The sequence below is a fragment of the Macrosteles quadrilineatus genome, unplaced genomic scaffold, assembly GCF_028750875.1.
Source record: "Macrosteles quadrilineatus isolate MER2022 unplaced genomic scaffold, UCM_ALF_1.0 Scaffold_2__2_contigs__length_208266976, whole genome shotgun sequence".
Lineage (NCBI taxonomy): Eukaryota > Metazoa > Arthropoda > Insecta > Hemiptera > Cicadellidae > Macrosteles > Macrosteles quadrilineatus.
The window spans coordinates 178,776,390-178,795,244 of record NW_026542595.1 but is presented as its reverse complement, the minus strand read 5'-3'; the positions used below and the strand labels follow the sequence as shown (position 1 = coordinate 178,795,244).

At 35.2% G+C, this 18,855-nt stretch overlaps 3 protein-coding genes across 4 annotated transcripts; 2 read left to right on the top strand and 1 right to left on the bottom strand.

The window, feature by feature from the left end:
* The first annotated feature begins 1,105 nt into the window (after nt 1-1,105).
* Nucleotides 1,106-7,878, top strand: LOC128986527 (uncharacterized). Its single transcript, XM_054406936.1, has 4 exons — nt 1,106-1,255; nt 6,562-6,658; nt 7,396-7,499; nt 7,718-7,878. The coding sequence occupies exons 1-4, from the start codon at nt 1,168-1,170 to the stop codon at nt 7,831-7,833; spliced, it is 405 nt and encodes a 134-aa protein (XP_054262911.1). The 5' UTR covers nt 1,106-1,167; the 3' UTR covers nt 7,834-7,878.
* A 998-nt stretch (nt 7,879-8,876) lies between these two features.
* Nucleotides 8,877-12,509, top strand: LOC128987255 (uncharacterized). 2 transcript variants are annotated; one of them, XM_054408012.1, is made up of 3 exons: nt 8,877-9,006; nt 9,800-10,561; nt 12,144-12,509. In XM_054408012.1, exons 1-3 carry the CDS (start codon nt 9,004-9,006, stop codon nt 12,399-12,401), a joined length of 1,023 nt encoding a protein of 340 aa, XP_054263987.1. In that variant the 5' UTR covers nt 8,877-9,003; the 3' UTR covers nt 12,402-12,509. The 2 variants fall into 2 exon arrangements, 1 of the variants encoding a protein (XP_054263987.1); XR_008490219.1 differs by lacking the exon at nt 9,800-10,561 and having other exon boundaries at nt 8,888-9,006.
* Nucleotides 12,510-15,493: 2,984 nt separating this feature from the next.
* On the bottom strand, nt 15,494-18,633 carry LOC128986537 (non-structural maintenance of chromosomes element 1 homolog). The gene is made up of 3 exons (XM_054406950.1): nt 18,481-18,633; nt 17,237-17,304; nt 15,494-16,303 (listed from the first exon to the last, which is right to left on the bottom strand). The coding sequence occupies exons 2-3, from the start codon at nt 17,298-17,300 to the stop codon at nt 15,624-15,626; spliced, it is 744 nt and encodes a 247-aa protein (XP_054262925.1). The 5' UTR covers nt 17,301-17,304; nt 18,481-18,633; the 3' UTR covers nt 15,494-15,623.
* Nucleotides 18,634-18,855: the final 222 nt, after the last annotated feature.

Genomic DNA, 18,855 nt, shown 5'->3' with positions numbered 1-18,855 from the left:
TATCCCATTGATTTGTTTTAAAATCCAAAGTATAGTTGGGAAGTTTTAAAGAAATATAATTTAATATCTATGGTTCTCTGAATATTTTAAAATAACAATGTTTAAACTTGTAAATCTGAGCTTGAAAACTATATGGATGTATTTTCCTAGTCCAACATTAACTTTGGTATTCATTCAATCTTTAAAATTTTCGGTACAGTGTCATAATCAGCCATCTTTTGATGGAAATACCCCCGCCACAACAAACCTGCAGACTAAGAAGTGGTTCCCTACTGGGGGGGGGGAACGAGCATGACTTGACCCCCCCCCCCCTCCAGGGCTAAACATATTTGAATATAAAATCCCCCCCCCCAAAAAAAAAACATATATTTAGTTAGTATCGCCTAAATCAACATTGATCACGTATAAATAGCATCCCCCCCCTCGGAAAAGCTGAAGGCCTTCTGCCTGCCCTCCCCCCCCCCCCCAGGGCAAAATCCTGGGATCGCCACTGAGACTGTTTAATTTGCCTGGATGTATTTTTTATTAATACAATACATTACATATTATCTATTATATTAAAGCTTAAATAGCATTCAGTTTAACAAGCACTGTACCTAGGTTTGCTGTAACAATATATATTGTGTTTTTTAAGTAACCCATAAACTCCTGTTCCAAAGCCAAATTTCATCAAAATCGGACAAAAATGACTCAAGTTATCGCGTTAACCGTCGTTCATATATAACTACACTAATTTGAACAAATAGTGTTTTTGGCCTCTGGGGACATCAAAATGAAAAAGTACATTGGTCCTAAGCCCAGGACTTACCATGCCACCTATGTTAATAGCTACTTCCCTGTAAGGAAATTTGTTAAAAGTATTAAAACGTAAAAATTAAGAATTAAATAACAGAAGATATGCATAAAATTTATGAATACGTTATCTTTATAACTTTTTGTAACCAGTAGATAATTTTATATCCAATGGAACCAGATACTTCTACAGGTGTGAGAGCGCTTTGGGTGAATAGAACAGTTAGTCAAAAGATAAAATATTTGCATTGCAACAATCAGACTGCTGTAGTGTCACCTGGCAGAGAATCAAGAGCTATTTCCGACCAGAGACCAGTCTCTTCGTCAGCATGACTACTCATCAGTCTCTCATGTTTTGATGTCTTTATCTTTGAAATGTCACCCTTAGAAAAACTTTTTTATGTATTGGTTTTACTTGTGTGTTTTTTCTCGATTTGTGCGTCTGAGTCAGATTGGAGAGCACGTGAGTATTTGTTTTACGTTATAAAACAATTGTTTATGAGGAAAATAGTGTGTAGGCTAGATTAATCGTATTTATCAGGTACTGTAGTTTTAGATAATACATCGAAAGTGTTTATAGTTGGCTGTACAATATTTTGTAAACTTTTACAACTTTTTTGTGATTTATTGACAATACTAGCCCATTGTCTTCCTTTACATCTCGCAATATTAGTTTGAATGTTTGAATGCAATAAAACTATTTTGCATTGTAGAGTATTAGTTTTAAGTAAGTAATTAGTTTTTCAAGCTTTAAGAACGTTATAAATAACAAAGCCAGAGAGGTGGCTTTTACCTGCAAACTATGGGCCTTGTGTTTTAAGCAACCATTCAGTGTTCAGTGAATGTATTTAAAGCAAGAAATGGAGGCCACATTTAAGTGTATGTACCTATTAATTATGTGAAACAATTTTTAACCCATAAGGCCGGCCACGATACGACTATACAGTGCTATTAATACAGTGGTTGAATAACTAATACTTAAATCTTGGTATTGATACTGAGGAAAGAGAGGGTGTGATGATTTCTAATATCCTTGATATTACAACTTTGATCAGCTGTCCTGGTTACCATGCAAATTTAACTTGTTTATTTGTGTTGTTCTGTAATGTTGGTTTTTACTCAAATGAAGCCTTAGAATTTGTAAAAGGTGTATTCATTATTTCAACAATTTATTTGAGTAAAAACAAATCAAATGGAGAAAATACTAAAACCACAAATTCTAGATATCAATCCGGATTCTCCAACAGCAAAAAAAGAATTTTCTTACTGGATCAAGACTTTCCAAAACTATGTTGACATTGCTAAAGTTTCAAATGAAGATGTTTTAAAAGTACTTATCAATGCTGTGTCTTATAAGACATTTGAATTCATTGAAGAATGTTCAACATACGAAGAAGCTATCAAGACATTGAAAGAGATATATTGCAAATCTCCTAACGTAATTTTTGCAAGACACAAACTAGCTACAAGAAAACAGAATTCAAATGAAAACATTCAACAATATGTCCAAGCTTTGAAATCATTAAGCAAAGATTGTGAATTCAAATCTGTAACTTCAGAACAAAACCGATGCGACTACATACGAGATGCATTTATAAATGGTTTACTATCTGCTGACATTCGACAGCGGCTCTTGGAAAACAATTAGAACTTCAAGATGCTATCAATCAATCTCTAGCTCTAGAAATGGCTCAGAATAATGCACAAGTTTATGATAAATACACAAATCATTCTACTAGTGAAGTACTAAATGCAATTCCTAAGGCAAGTCAGAGTATTAAGGGGGAAGAAAATGTAATTCAGTCAGAAAATTCAAAAATGTTAGCTGCTGCACAGTCTAGGTGCTTCTTCTGTGACCATCAGCGTCATCCATGTTCCGTATGTCCAGCAAAAGATGTCACTTGCCATTGTTGTGGTAAAAAAGGTCACTTCTCAAAGGTATGTAAATCCAAAGCTATCAACAGAGGTTTTAGTCAAAACAATAAAGTCTCCGCTTTTTCAGATTCGTCTGAAAATACCACAGCTAATATTACTGCCGCTGGACCTGCTTGCTTGTCAAAAGCTGTCGTCTCAGCCAGAGTAAATGGTAGACATGCTAACTCTTTAATTGATACTGGTAGTTCTGATAGCTACTTAAATCATGATTTTGTTTTAAAACACGGAATTAAAGTAATACCTGGAAGTGGGCAGGTTTCTATGGCTACTACAACTTTGACATCTAAAGTATTAGGCTACGTATTAGTAGACTTACATATTCAAGATCATACGTACAATGGTTTTAAGTTGTCAATTTTGCCTCAGTTATGTGCAGATGTATTACTCGGCCATGATCTCATGAAGTATCACTCTCATGTTGACATATCTTTTGGAGGACCTAGACCACCACTTTCTATATGTAGCTTACTACCGGCTGATGTTGTATCTCCAAAATTGTTCAGTAATTTAGTTCCTAATATACGACCCATTGCCACTAAGACTCAGAGATTTTCAGACGAAGGCAAACAATTCATTACCTGTGAGGTACAAAACATGCTATCTGAGGGCATTATTGAAGAGACTAACTCTCCCTGGCGAGCTCAGCCACTAATCACTGTGAATGAAAACCATAAGAAACGTCTAGTTATTGACTATTCACAAACAATAAATAAATATACTTTACTTGATGCTTACCCACTACCCCGGATTGACGACATTCTAAGTAAAGTGGCTAGCATGCCATATTCAGTACTATTGACTTGAAATCAGCATATCATCAAATTCCCATTTCTGTTGAATAAAGACCTTACACAGCATTCGAAGCTGATGGTAAGCTATACCAGTTCACTAGAATCCCCTTTGGTGTCACCAACGGTGTAGCCTGCTTTCAAAGAGTGATAGACTCCATAATATCAAAAGAAAATCTTAAAGGAGTGTATGCTTATTTAGATGATATAACCATCTGTGGCGGCTCTCAAGCAGAACATGACGAGAATTTACAAAGGTTTCTACAGGTAGCTAAAAAGTATAATTTCACTTTGAACGATAAGAAGTCCAAGTATTCTCTTAGTTCAATAAAGCTATTAGGTTATTTGATATGTAATAAAACCATGAGACCAGATCCAGACAGACTGAAACCGTTGTTGGAAATGCCTCCTCCCAAAGATGCAACATCTCTTAAGCGTGTTGTGGGAATGTTTGCCCATTACTCTAAGTGGATACGTAATTTTTCAGACAAAATACAAAACTTGGTCCGTTGTAAATCTTTTCCTTTGCCTCAATCTGCAAAATCTGCCTTTGATGAACTGAAAAAGGACATTGCCAGCTCGATTATTACTACCATTGACCCAGAAAGTCCACTACTGGTAGAGACTGATGCATCTGACTTTGCTGTTGCTGCAATTTTAAGTCAAAATGGAAGACCTGTAGCATTCTTTTCCAGAAGTCTTTCTGACACTGAAAAAAGACACTCTGCTATTGAAAAGGAAGCAAGTGCCATTGTAGAAGCTGTACGGAAATGGAAACACTTTCTTATCGGTCATCATTTCAAACTAATGACGGATCAACAAGCCCTTTCCTTTATTTTTGATATGAAACACTCAAGTAAGATCAAAAATGACAAAATTTTGCGGTGGCGACTTGAGTTGTCGTGTTACAGTTTTGATATCGTGTATCGTCCAGGAAATAAAAATGTCGTAGCAGATACATTCTCAAGAGTCAGTGCCTCAGTTACTGAAAGGCCTAATCGTCTCTTTGATTTACATCAAGCACTAAGCCATCCGGGTGTGACTCGAATGTACCACTGGATTAGGAGTAAGAATCTCCCTTATTCCCTACAGGAAGTAAAGAATATAACAACGTCGTGTCCTGTTTGTGCTGAGGTTAAGCCACGTTTTTACAAACCTGTTGATCAGCACCTAATCAAGGCTACTTCGCCATTTGAAAGATTAAACATTGACTTCAAAGGACCTAATCCATCCAGCACAGGAAATAATTATTTACTTACCATCATAGATGAGTATTCCAGATTCCCATTTGCATATCCGTGTAGGAATACTAGTTCGTCTACTGTGATTAATTGTCTTAGTAATCTATTTTCAATGTTTGGAATTCCAAGTTACATCCACTCCGACAGAGGATCTTCATTTTTGTCTCAAGAACTAGTATCGTTTTTACATTCACGTGGTATCGCCACAAGTAAAACAACACCTTACAATCCAGAAGGAAACGGACAAGTCGAGCGCTTCAACGGAACACTTTGGAGAACAATAACCCTTGCACTTAAGACAAAGAATTTACCAATTAGGCAGTGGGAGCGTGTTCTCAATGATGCATTGCATGCTATTAGATCTTTACTGTGTACAGCTACCAATGCAACTCCCCACGAACGCTTTTTTGTGCACTCTAGGAGATCAAGCAATGGAATTGCTTTGCCCACATGGCTAAGTTTTCCTGGACCAGCTCTACTGAAACGCCATAATCAGTCAAGCAAGTACGATGAGAAAGTGGATGAAGTAGAGATTATCGAAGCTAACCCTCAGTATGCTCGTGTTCGAAATCAAAATGGACAAGAATCGAACGTGTCTCTAAAGCATTTGGCTCCTCGAGGGGATGTGAGACTTCTCAGAGATGAAACCGACACTGCTATGGCCCAGACATCAAATTCTCAAGAAGAACAAGATGAGGCACAAAATGATGATGTACAAATAAATGAAAATCCAACCGATGATATGGAAACAAGTGAAAGTGTACCTAATTTACCAGTAACTTCTCAAAGACCATTCAGGGAGAAAAGACTTCCAAAATACCTACAAGATTATGCACACAATTTTAACCAGGGGAGAATGTGATGATTTCTAATATCCTTGATATTACAACTTTGATCAGCTGTCCTGGTTACCATGCAAATTTAACTTGTTCATTTGTGTTGTTCTGTAATGTTGGTTTTTACTCAAATAAAGCCTTAGAATTTGTAAAAGGTTTATTCATTATTTCAACAATACATATTATTATTATTTTATTTTAACATACATATTAAGGGTTTCAAAAACCACTCCTCTGGGGGTATGACCATAGACAAAAAGAATTAAATATAGACTGTCAGCCGTGCTGCGGTTGCCATGGTTACCATAGGTTCCGGCGCACACCGCTGCAGTTTACGTAGCGCGTACGCCGTAACTACGGTGGTGCTCCAAGCGGTGTGCGCCAGAACCTATGGTAACCGCAGCACAGCTGACGGTCTATATTTAATTCTTTTTGTCTATGGTATGACATTGAATTTTGTTTTCTATTCTGCTCCCAAGTATAAAGTCAAATTAAAAAGTTGGCTAAATCGGCTCAAGGCTCAGAAATAAAAAATCCTATATGAATTTTCTGGTTTACGTGGGCTAAACTTTTTACTTGACGTGCCCTGCCTCGTTCTGTGTGTGACAGCACCAGGACAAGGCAAGTCAGGTGTCTTGTCGTGCCCTGCCCTGCCCGGTTCTGTGTGTGGCCGGCCTTAAGAGTTCAAAACATTTTATTTTTACTTCTTTGTTTGATTTTTTAACTAATATCCCACGTTATTATTTTTTCTAAGTCCTAAGATTTGTTTACGTCAAACAAATGGAACTAATGAATTCTCACATGGGCCAAGTACTTTTTTTATGCCCAAACAATTGTTCAAAAAATCAAGTACAACAGAATTCTTTTTTAAATTTTTTTCTAAAATTTACTATTATTAGGGAAGTAAAGTAATGGGATATGCCATTATCAGTTTGATTGGTAAATCTTTGAGACGTTGTTTGTCTACAGATACTCGGAAGTACGGAGAAGCATGTGTCAATCATGATGAATGCATTGACTTCCGCATGATCTGCCCACAACCTGAGGCTACGTGTCAATGTGATCAGTAAGCCTCCCAAGTATAATTGCTCAAACAAAGCTAACTCAATCACTGTTGGGTATTTTTGAGTAGCCTGGATACTAATACAATAGATTAAACACACCCCCTTTTGGATTAATAATAAGACTCATGGATGATGGATCAGATAAATGCAGTTTTAAGGTATACATATTATCCTACATATTAAGTGACACTTAGGGACAAAGGTATTTGTGTGTATTTCAAACTTCATACTATTTTTTTTCTGGCAAGACAGTAAGATTCCCTCTCATTCAAACACATTTGGACCATATTTTAGTCTGAATTATATAAAAATTGAAACCATCAAAGTAATAATTTTAAAACTCAAAATGAACATCTAACAAAAATAATCACTGAATGTTCGGTCCTCTGTTGAGAGCTGCGTCAAGTCGGTATTTAGCCTACCCTAAAACCACTTTGTACAAACTTGACGAGGCTCTCACCGAAGACAGAGAATTCAGTGAATGATGTGATTGAATGTGTGAGTCATGCCATAAAACAAAGAGTTTTCTGTAGTAATGTAAAATCGGCTGTCTAACTCCATAGATATAATGTGCTCGATCAATATTTTAGAGTATACTGTTATGGCTATAGAGCTTGTGTTATAGAAAAATTTCCTTTTTACATGAACAAAAAAGAGTTTTTATATGGTTTACTAATCTGTCAAAAATTTCTCCAACTATAAAGGGACTGCAATTAAAGTAGTCTAATAACTTTTCCAGATTCCACGACTGGATCGAGTTAGATGCTTACACCTCTGAATGTGTGCTCAATGAAACAAGACTGCGAACGTTTTTGGCAAAGCAAGAGGAAACCAAACATGAAGGTAAAGAAAACAATTGGAATGCAGTTAGTTGACAAAACCAAAACATTCATGATATCAAAATGACTGATAAGACACTCTCTTGTATATTTGACCCCGTTGTGGATTAGCGAATGAGGACAATATACATATGTTAGTCATGTTTTGTATTTTAAAATTGGATTTTAATTTACCACACTTGAACCACTTGTGACTTGTACCATGTTTTTGACTGTTGCTAGATGAGTTGTCCGAAGAGGCTCACAACTTATTCCTCTACCTTGGACTGTCTGGAATCGTAGCAATCTCGTTCGGAATCCTGCTGACCCTCGCCTGTGTTATATTTGTATTCACGTAACGATGTTCAATTTTATATGTGGAAATATAACTTTTTTTGCCTTCAGCTTTTTACATCCCCTCCTCCACTCCATTTAAATATAAAGTGATTTAAGTTAGTTTATTTGATCAGTAAATTAGGGATCAAGATGATGGTACTGAAACAAGTGATTCAAAACTTTGTAACTTGTCTACAATAAAATAGCCTACCCACAATGGTAGTTTAAATTCCATAATTTTTGTAATCAAGAAAATGTATAGAGTAACCCTCATGAAAATAGACAGCTTGCAACAGCTGTTTAAAGCACCTAATGTATTTTATAAAAAATTTTATATACTATATAGATTACTGTAACAGCTGTGTCTAAGGAACATGTCCACCTTAGTCACTAACAAGACTACAAGATCCCGCCACTCATATTTGGGTTAAAATACGCACAGTGGCGTCCCCATCAAATAATTGATTGATAATTTGAAATATTGATCAAACCTGGCTGAACCAAATTTAAGGGCACTATAGCCTACTTTATGTTTTGTTTAAGTAGGCTATATTTCATACCTCTCGTATATTTTGTAATTGACCATTTCTAACTAAAAAACCATAGTATGCCGGGTGAAATACAGTACATTCGAGTTTTAACATAAAACCTTAATTTTTTTTATTGTCAAGAAATTTAACATGAAACCAATTTTTGACACAGCTTGGCCCTCATGAGCAAACTTTTTGTAGATCTTTTTGAATCTTGAAAACATAAATTAATAGAATTTTTCCAGATTTTATTATAAGATTATTTACAAACAAAAAAACATTCTGAAAGTGGAAAATTAATACCGAATTAAATTTTGACCTAACAGCTGAGTTGAAATATTTCAATATACATAAGTGATGTGCGAATTATTGTGTGAATGGATTTTCAGTGTTGACAAACATTTCCCATATCACTGTTTTAAATCATATTATTGTCATTAAATTTTCATGATTAGTTAAATTAGTACTTGATCAGAACAAAAATAGTTTTTATTTTGCTTAATTTAGAAAAAAAGTATTGAACATTGTTTAGTGAAAATCAGTCCGTAATCAAACAATGATAAACAGAGCTGTGTAAAGGTTAAGGTTGCAGTCATTGTCAATCAACTACAGTTCTTGCTGTGAATATTCATTGGGCAAAGGAAACATTTATTGGTCAACCAAATGGTATGTAACCTATCTTTACTCGTATTTTAAAAGATAACACAACCAGAATTGGGGCTAATTATAAAAAAGATTTTCAGCTTCAAGTTTTAATATTGTTACTGTTTAAATATTTCAAATATGTTTTATTTTTATCTTTAATTTTTGCTTTTACAATGAATTTTAACCTTTATGAATACTTTCAACCCATATGAAAATTTAAAAATACTAACACTGTACCGAATACCGATACATAGCAATTTTAGAAGAATTTAAATAAACTATTCCAGCCAATCAAACAACAATTTTGTACAGTAGTATCCACTCGAATTATATAATTTCATCCTCTACTCAAATTATATTCAGAGTGCATAACCACAAAAGTATTGTTGTAGTAGAGACATTATTTAATTGTACGTCACAGTCCCTGGTCATATCCTGGAAATCACATTAAACATTATTTGTTGTGTTTATACACTAAGCAGTAAAATCATAACAGATTTGCTTTGAATCTGCTATTAATCTTTTAATTTCTAACGATAATGTCCAGGTTTTTAGACAGAAACATTGAAAACTCTTTTGATGATCCCTAATAGAAACAGCCAATTCTATGAACATTTACAATTTTGACTTGAATTTAATCTACTAATTAAATAACTTAGGGCATAAATCTACCTTGATCAGTCAGACACATTACGTCTCCAAAGAGATGTTAGAAATGTTTTATTGACATACCTGTAGATATCTAAAATGGTTGGGTATTGGTAGCTTAACAATGTTTAAAATTATATAAAATATAAGTATAAAATCATTCTAGGACAAATTTCAAGTAGAAGGCCATCAAGAACTTTTAGAACGACTTATCAAGCTTGAGGGAAGATTAAATTCCTTTGTTGAATTCTATGAAGAATTAGGTGTACTCTACAGACAACGCAAACAACTGATACAAAACTTTTTAAAAAACATGAAAGAGGAAACACAACTCAAAACGGAAACACTTAAGAAACAAGTGACATTTGAACAAAGTGACTTTACTGATGATACTTCATCAACAGGACAACAGTTAAAGAAGACAAAATCCATTGCACTAATTTACGATCTCCTCGGTGACTTGAGCTCATATCACGCTGACGTAAACAAAAAAATCAGCGATTTACAGCTTTTAAAAAACCAAAACGAACCCGTATCGGCATATTCAGAGTTGGATACGGTTTTATCTAGTTTGCATGCAGAGAAAGACGAGCTAGATAATAAAATAATACAATTTGTAATAAAAAATACTGTGGAAGGAAAAGAAGCTTTGTTAAATGTTATTTTAAACTTGGAGAATGAGAACAATGGGATGAAAAATTCCATTTGTTTGTTAGAAAGTAGAATTGACTATTTGAAAAATACCATAACGGCATTGATGTTGGAAAACCACTCTTTAAAGAGGGAGGAACAAAGATTGTCTGAGGTTATAAGAAGAAGTATTGTGGAAAAAACTGTTTCCTTTGTTTTGCCGAGGTCGTTGAGAATAAGCCGTTTGTCAGAGTTAGACGAGACCCCAGAAGTTGTGGAAGTGTCTAGTTTGACCTTGGTATGATTTTATTTTACATTTAATGTATACAGATATTATCTAATACTACAAAATATGTTTCACAAACTTCAACTGCTCATTGATGGCTAAAAGCTAAAGTGAGTGGAGGCATTTGGGTGTTTTTCCACTGAAACATTGCTACCAATAAAATCCGTTGTAGACTATATACATCTAAAGTGGACAAAAAATCTGTAATATGCTGCAAACTAAATCCCTAGTTAAATTTACCCATATAGTAAAGAACCAAAACATTTTTTGGACTTTCAACAAAGATTACCATATAGCCTACCAACCGAGAACAGCACTAACATCAAAGAAATCTACCTAATTTTACTTGAAATTTGGCTAACAAAAACATTTAACATACAGCACCAGTAAGTTTTGTTGGTGGATCTAATAGGCCTAATCGATAGGCAAATTTAAAGATTTCTATACCTTTTCCACATCTTTTGTTAATCCAGCCATACAACAAATATAGGCTATGTAAAATAAACTTAAGTTTTGAAATGCCTAAATACAATAGGCCCTAGGCTACTTCAAACTGGTTTAGTCTAAACTAATGTCTAAACTAAACTAATTAAGTCCCACTATGTCCAAATACACATTTTATAACCTAACAAGTCACTACCTGTTTCCCTCACACAGCATTACTCAATGAGCAGTTACTCGCCGAATCACAACTAGTGAGGATGGGCGTTCATCTAATCGTTATTCGACGAACGTCAGTGCTAGTAGCTTTTGACGAATATTCGCTATACCCGCAGGTAACAGACTGTTTGGATTTGAAAGTGATAACAGAAAATGTGGGGACATCAAATAACAACACAGTAGCTCGCCACTTGTAGAATATTCAGTGCTTGGCAAACACCGCATGATCGGACCCACCTTTATACTAAAGTACGTACAGTAGACTCCCTCTTATCCGGACTCCTCGGGACCGATGCCAGTCCGGATAACGGGTTTTCCGGTTAAACCGACGTCCCCAAAAAATTTTTTAAATGGACCGTTTAAATGCATAATGTATACAGTATTTGACTTAAATTTAGGAGAGCATTGTATTTATACAAGTGATTGCTGGTCTCAAATCTTTCCCACGAGAATAGTCGTTTCAGTACTGCCCACTTCCTGCCATTCTGGTCCGGTTAAGACGATGTGCTGATAAAAATTTTCCGGTTAAAGAGATGTCATTTCCGCTGAGTGTAGTCCGGTTAAACCGATGTCCGGTTAAAAGGTGTCCGGATAAGAGGGAGTCTACTGTAATGTTGAGACATTTTGCTGTATTTTTATTGTTAAATTTAGTACTGTAATTCACTCATTTTGCATCTAGATAATGTTTTAAAAGCAGGCCATGCATTTATTTTTATACTAACTTCTGATGGTACGACATCTTAGAGTTTAAGTTTGGACAACTGTTTTTCTATTGAGATAGGCTATCTAAATGAAAGGGATTCTACTACAAGTTTAAATCTCGTAGTAGGCCTACTTATAGTTAGTGTAGACTTAGTCATTGTAATAATTTGTATCATGTAGCAATTTGTATGTGGAATAAACCATTCATTCATTTATCTTGAATCTTTTGCAGGAGCAAGAAGACGTTCTATCCATTCAGAGATCTACTGATTCTTTCAACCTTGACGCAGCGATTGCATCTTGGCCGACAGATGAGGCTTCTTTGCAGAAACATGTTAATCGGCTCGCAACAGAACTCGAAGTGTTGGAAGTTAACCACATGAAGCTCAACTTACTGAAGCGTTACGTTCAGAGACATGGGTCTAAGTATATAAACAGGAACACACTCATCGATCCTACCAAAGGCATGTCTCTGTGGCATAATAAGTGATTTGGACCTGATTAATGTATGTTTAGTAAAAGATTCATTCATTATTTTCTTTCCATACCGGCAAAGCTTTTTTAAACCAATAAATTAATATATAGGTAGTTAATCAAAGCAGGGTTTTGTGTACGACCTCGATTTCTTTTTCAATATTTTATTCCTATTCAAATACTACCTCTAGGGTATCCACAGCCATGGGAGTAAGTAATTATGTGTACTGTAGGCCTATTTATAAACCCTTTGTGCTTGGCTGACCAGTCTACTGGTCATATTGTTTAAGGGGAGTCTGACACGAAATTTTCAAAAATTTTAAAATTTTAAGATTATTATATATAATGATTCTACTACTCATTCTGAGTAATTTGACATATAAAACATATATATTTGAAGGTTATTTAGTATAATAAAAAATAATTATCCTAAACGATGCACCTCTTTTTTGAGGTCCAAAATCCTCGTTTGGAACTAACATTTTGTTACATACTACTAACCAATTTACCCAGGATTTTATTTCAAGGATTACTTGTGTTGGCTAACCTGCAAGTTGATCTCTATGCTTCCAAAATACTAAATATCATCAGCTGTCAGCTGTGTTTCTGATATAAATAGTAAACAGAATGTTTGTTTACATTTGTTGATTTGAGATTGTGGTTATTCTGGTTCTTGTGATTTTATTGTGTTTGTGCTGTGAAATTGGATTAGGAATATGCCTCGTATCAAGAAATTCAATAAAAGGAAATACCTTGGAAACCAATATACACCAACACCAAAACAAAATAATCAAACTCCAGGTAACCAAGGGAACAATGATTGTTTTGAAACTAGACCTATGCCTGATGACAATGTCAAACAGTCAACATCAAGAAGGAAATTGATCTATTTATCAATGATGGGTAAGAAGACTGATTATTTGCCTGATAAAAGCCAGAAGGGAAACATAATTATTGATCTATCAGTTCTAAATGATATTGTGAAGCAGCTCTGCTGCAAAAAATGTAACTCGAGTTCGGTTGAAATATTCGAACTTACTGAATTTCGTAAAGGGTTAGCATCTAAGTTAGAAATGTCCTGCAGTACTTGTGGGTATCATAGCAATTTCAATACAAGTAGGCCTACAAATATCAATATTGAGGGAAGGTCTAGGCCTATGATAGCCCATGAGGTCAATGTTAGGCTAGCCTACGGAATGCGTACAATCGGCAAGGGCCAAACAGCTGCCGAAGCCCTGTGTGCAATTATGAATTTACCGAGGCCCCCAAAAAGGTTTCAGATCTACAACAAACCTCTGGCTCAAGCCACAAAGAAAGTAGCTATTGAATCCATGCAGATTGCTGCTCGTGAGGCCATAACAGACAATGATGGGGATATAAACATTACTGCGGCTTTTGATGGAAGCTGGCAAAAACGCGGGCATATATCTAAGAATGGCATTGTTTCTGTTACTAACATGGTGACTGGAAAGGTGATGGATGTAGAATGCCTAAGCAAATATTGCCCTAAATGTCACTTGAGAGAGAAAAATGAACATGTCTGCATATCAAATTATTCTGGATCAAGTGGAGGGATGGAGATAGTCGGTGTGCATAATATTTTTCTACGATCGTTGGAACAAAACGGAGTGCGCTATACCACTTACCTAGGAGATGGAGACAGTAAAAGTTTTCAAAGTGTTACTGAATTGAAACCTTATGGTGAAATTGAAATTGTGAAGCAGGAGTGTGTAGGCCATATACAAAAGCGCATGGGAACGCGGCTGAGAAAAATGTGAAGAGAAACCAAAGGGGATTTGGTAGACGGAAAACGACTAACCGGTAAGAATCGGCTTACATTAAACGTAATTGACGAACTGCAGACATATTATGGCCTAGCCATAAGGCGTAACACTGATAACATTGACAATATGTACAGATCTGTTTGGGCTACGTACTATCACAGATTATCAACTGACGAAAACCCAGACCACGGCCTGTGTCCGCCTGGGAAAGATTCATGGTGTGGTTTTCAAAGGTCGTTGGTTACCAAAGAACCATACAGGCATATCAAAAGCATCCCACAAGCAGTCATGGAGTGTATAAAACCTGTATATAGGGATCTCTCAAACAAAAACCTGCTGAGAAAGTGCCTTCATGGCAAAACACAAAACCCGAACGAATCATTCAACAACGTAGTATGGTCTCGGCTTCCAAAACGGGTTTTTGTGGGACTGGAGACTTTGCAAGTAGGAGTGTGGGATGCTGTGGTAACCTACAATACAGGATACCTAGGTAGGGTGAAGGTTCTCCAAGAACTGTTCAGTGATGCTGGTGCTAACTCCGTTCTCGGCCTCAAGATACTCGACGAAGTTAGGCGCAGAAAAGCCGACAAAAGTACAGAGGAAATGGAGAAAAAAGCCAGACAAGCTAACAGAAATCTTAAAAGGAAACTAGAGGAGGAGGAAGAAGAGGAGGAAGTATATGGACCTGGGATAGCTGATATTTAATGGGTATGTGGTACTTTTCTTACCTAGTTCTTACCTAGCTTAGACTTTAACTTAAATTTCCCGAGAACTCAATTTTTTAACATTTAGGTACACTTTTCTCGAAAACTATTTGAGATAGAGTATTCAAATTTTTACCATAGTTTATTGTTGTTATAATGAACATTGTGAACCTATTTTAACTCTGTAATTAACATTAATTAATATTTTAAAAAGAAAAATATGTTTCAAAAAAGTGCTTTTTTTAAACAATATTAAAAAAATTAATTTCTGTAGAACCAAGGGGAATAAAAAATAACGGAGAGGTTCACAATATAGACAAATATGTGTATAATACATGTAAAAATTTTCAAGTCCCTAGATGTAACAGTTTTCTAGTAAAGTGTACCTAAAAATAGCAAAATTAACATTGCGTTAAATGACACGTCAGACTCCCCTTAACTTAGATTTGTTTCAACGTTTGCTGAAAATTTGATTTAAAAAAATTAAATTATTATGCAATATGATATAGGTCATACTAAATATAACAAAAAATTAGTTGATAACTTGTTGGCGTTTCTACCAAATACTTAGACAGCTGGAAAGAAAATCCTGAAACACTAGGTCTACTAAACGACTGAAAACCTTTGAAAATTCAAATTTATTTCAAATAGTTAAAATACATTAAATTACTGTATAAAAAGGTATACTTCATATACATTACACATATTAGTCATACATCTATGAAATAAAAACAACAAACTTACAACGGTTTATTCAGTCTCCGTCAGCATACCGTCATCCCATTGCTCTTTGCATTTCGAACAGTCACTGTGACCACTTTCTAACCACTTGTAAACACAATGTCGGTGAAACTTCTGATCACAATTTGGACAAACCTTACCAAAAAACACCAATTGTCTGCACAACTCACATGACTGTAGGTTGTCTTCTAGCGAAGCTCTGAAAAAAGGTTCAAATTCCACAATAGCCAAAGGTGAAAGCGCCAACTTCCCTTCGGGTAGTTCCAGAAATATTTTATCCTTCACGAACTGTCTCAACGTGTTGTCAGCTTCCATCTTGGAAAGTGTAGTACAGCTGTTGAGTGCTGCTATCTTTCCTATCATGCCACTCTCAGAAAGCACAATGCCAATCAACAGCTTCTTCAGGAACTCAAGCTGAGACTGGCTAAACATGCAACTCTTTGGAAAAAATGATTCTCCTGTCGAGTGGATGAGAACAAAGTAAGTTTCACCGCTTACGTCGCAACAGACACTTTTAATGTCCATTTTCAAAGCATTGATTTTAGATGTTATTATTTTTAGAGATTCTTTTAAATTTTCACTGTCATTGAACAGTTTTCCATGGATTCTAGAAACGTCCATCTTCTTCGACATTCTTGCATGCATCAGGTATTGCAACAACAGCTGATGTTCGTCAGATAATGAACCATCTGAAAAAAATAAAAACACAACTAGATTTAAGAATTAAAAAGAAAGTCACCTCTGGTTACACAGGGACACGGAGAAAATCCATTGTTATGTTTACATAAACATTGTTAACAAAATGTGAAATAAAACAGCTGGTAAAATTGAAAAATTACCGAGATATTAAAACTTTTTAAATATGAGTTATATAATGGTTATATTCTTGGTTTGATTTACAGTATAAGCCTGTTAACATTTTGGTATGCATAATCACAAAAAGCAAGTACTAACAATGCTGCTAACTGTGCTTACTTTATCTGTTAACCATAGTTTATTTTATGTTATTTTTTACTACGATTTGATGGCGTGACAACACCATAGTGTCTTATACTATATCTCTGGGGATCTGAAACGCCAACAACAAAGCACATCTTTGCGCTGCAGAAGAAGGCTGTGACATTGCGGAGAGGGACTTGTAGATTAGCCTTTGTAAAATTAAGACTCCTTATTTTTTGTTGCATTTACATTTTAAATACCTACCTTGATGTTTTTAAAACAAAACCATAATTGTTTTGAGCTTTCCAAATCCAATTGCAACATCAGAAAAAAATCCAGTTTTAACAATCCATAGCCTACCACAAAAACTTCTTTTTCAAAAACCAGGTCTTTTATAATGCAACAATACTATCTCACTGCCAAATAAACTTAAGTCGGTAAGTGATATTAGGGAATTCAAAAGTAAACTTAAATTGTTTCAAGTAGATAATAGTTTTTATAAGTTAGTGTAAGAGATTATGTAAACTACAAGAATGTTTAACAGGCAATGAAGATATATTTGATTTGATTTGGTTATGTGTATAGGCCTACATACACACTTAGGCAAACAAATATAAACAGTAACTCCATCAGTATTCCAGAGATTTTAAATGTAAAATTTACCTAAAATATTTGTTGCTTACCAGTATCAACTTCCATTAGATCTTGTGTACCACCTGAGTGACGTTTTCTTGATCTTGAAGACATTATGCTGAAACATGTGTTAAATAGCCTAAGTTAGGCCTAATTGTGGTAATTGTTACTAGGTAAAAAGTTACTCAACTAATAATAACTTTTGCGTAAAATATGCCAAATTTAAATCAAGCCATTAAGTTACTTTGTACATTAGGTAATTTAGCCAGGTACAGTTCTTCAGAGAACCTGCGGTATTTTATCGGATGAATAGGCCTAACGATAAATATCTGGATCAATACTAATATCGCATGGAATTTAATTTCACGATATGACATAAGGGTACTTTCATATTATACAGAGGCCACATACTTTACAGCGCGCTGCGACGGTTAGGCTAGGTTGGGTTATCACATGTTGGTAGGACTTTCCTCGTTTTGTTATGAATCGAACGATACCAGATGAGTCAGAAAAAAATCATGATACTTAACCCAACCTAACCGCCGTAGCGCGCCCTTTATTTGGGTGGTCTCCGTATAATACAAAAGTACCTGTAAGCCTACCGATACCATATAAGTTTAAATAAAAACCATAACAAAAACATTGCTGGTAACAAAGCTTTTTTCTTTATTTTATCCTTAGTTTTTTCTTAGATAGACCTATTAATGAATAAGTACAAATAATGGATGAAAACATGAATTTTCGATTTTTAGGCCAATGTTGTTACTAGGCCTATCAACAGTAGGTATCAATATTAACTTAGGCCAAAACCAGGTTCGTAGGGTTTTGTTGGAAAAGATTTAAGACCAGTGATCACATGTCTAAATACAATGCTCTACTAAATTTAAGTTGAATATCACAGTAAACAGTCCGTTTTAACGAGTTTTTGGGGACGTCAGTTTAACCGGAAAACCCATAATCCGAACTGGCCTTGGTCCCAAGGAGTCCAGACAGGAGGGAGTCTACTGTAGTTTTATTTGAGCATGAAATATCAATAAAATCGTAAACAAAACATAAGTTAACTAAAATTTTACATTAGCCTATTTTAATTGTTTTAGCACTTTAAGTTACTTTGGATTTAACCCAAACTTACCACCTTAATACAGAAAACTTAATTAATATTAAGATAACAAGGCTACTTTATTTATTATTGGAGTGGATAAAATCGCCTTTTACCATAGCCAACGTCCTCAAAAGGTTTCACAAAATTCCATGTAGCCTAGGTCTAGCCTAAAAATACTAATTTAATCCTTACCTATTTTATGGTTCACAAGAAAAGCTGTCAGTTAAATCATAAAGAAAAGTCAAACACACATTTACTGGAAAAGTAAATGATACAAAAATTGATATTTCGCTTGTTTGTTATTTATTAGAGGTTTATTGAGTTGTGGACTTGTGGTTAGATTTAGATAGAGCAGAGGCTAGGCTATTGATTGGGACTCGACGTTCTGTACCCACGAGCACCTCCGCCTCCACAGAGCTCTTGGAACACTTTCCGAGGTAACTGTTACTTCCTATGTGTATTAGCTTCTCACAGCTATCCGCTGTAACTGTTATTATTCCATGAATTTAAGTTGTGGTTACAGTTGACAGCGACAGCAGCAGCTGTACCAATTTGAAGTACGTCTAC

Bases quoted from the DNA above. Each gene is read 5' to 3' on its own strand.
- LOC128986527 (XM_054406936.1), top strand. From the start codon at position 1,168: ATGTCACCCTTAGAAAAACTTTTTTATGTATTGGTTTTACTTGTGTGT. The intron at 1,256-6,561 runs GTGAGTATTTGT...GTTTGTCTACAG, and splicing joins TGAGTCAGATTGGAGAGCAC to ATACTCGGAAGTACGGAGAA. The intron at 7,500-7,717 runs GTAAAGAAAACA...GACTGTTGCTAG, and splicing joins AGAGGAAACCAAACATGAAG to ATGAGTTGTCCGAAGAGGCT.
- LOC128987255 (XM_054408012.1), top strand. The intron at 10,562-12,143 runs GTATGATTTTAT...AATCTTTTGCAG, and splicing joins AAGTGTCTAGTTTGACCTTG to GAGCAAGAAGACGTTCTATC.
- LOC128986537 (XM_054406950.1), bottom strand. From the start codon at position 17,300: ATGTCTTCAAGATCAAGAAAACGTCACTCAGGTGGTACACAAGATCTA. The intron at 16,304-17,236 runs GTAAGCAACAAA...TATTTTTTTCAG, and splicing joins TCTAATGGAAGTTGATACTG to ATGGTTCATTATCTGACGAA.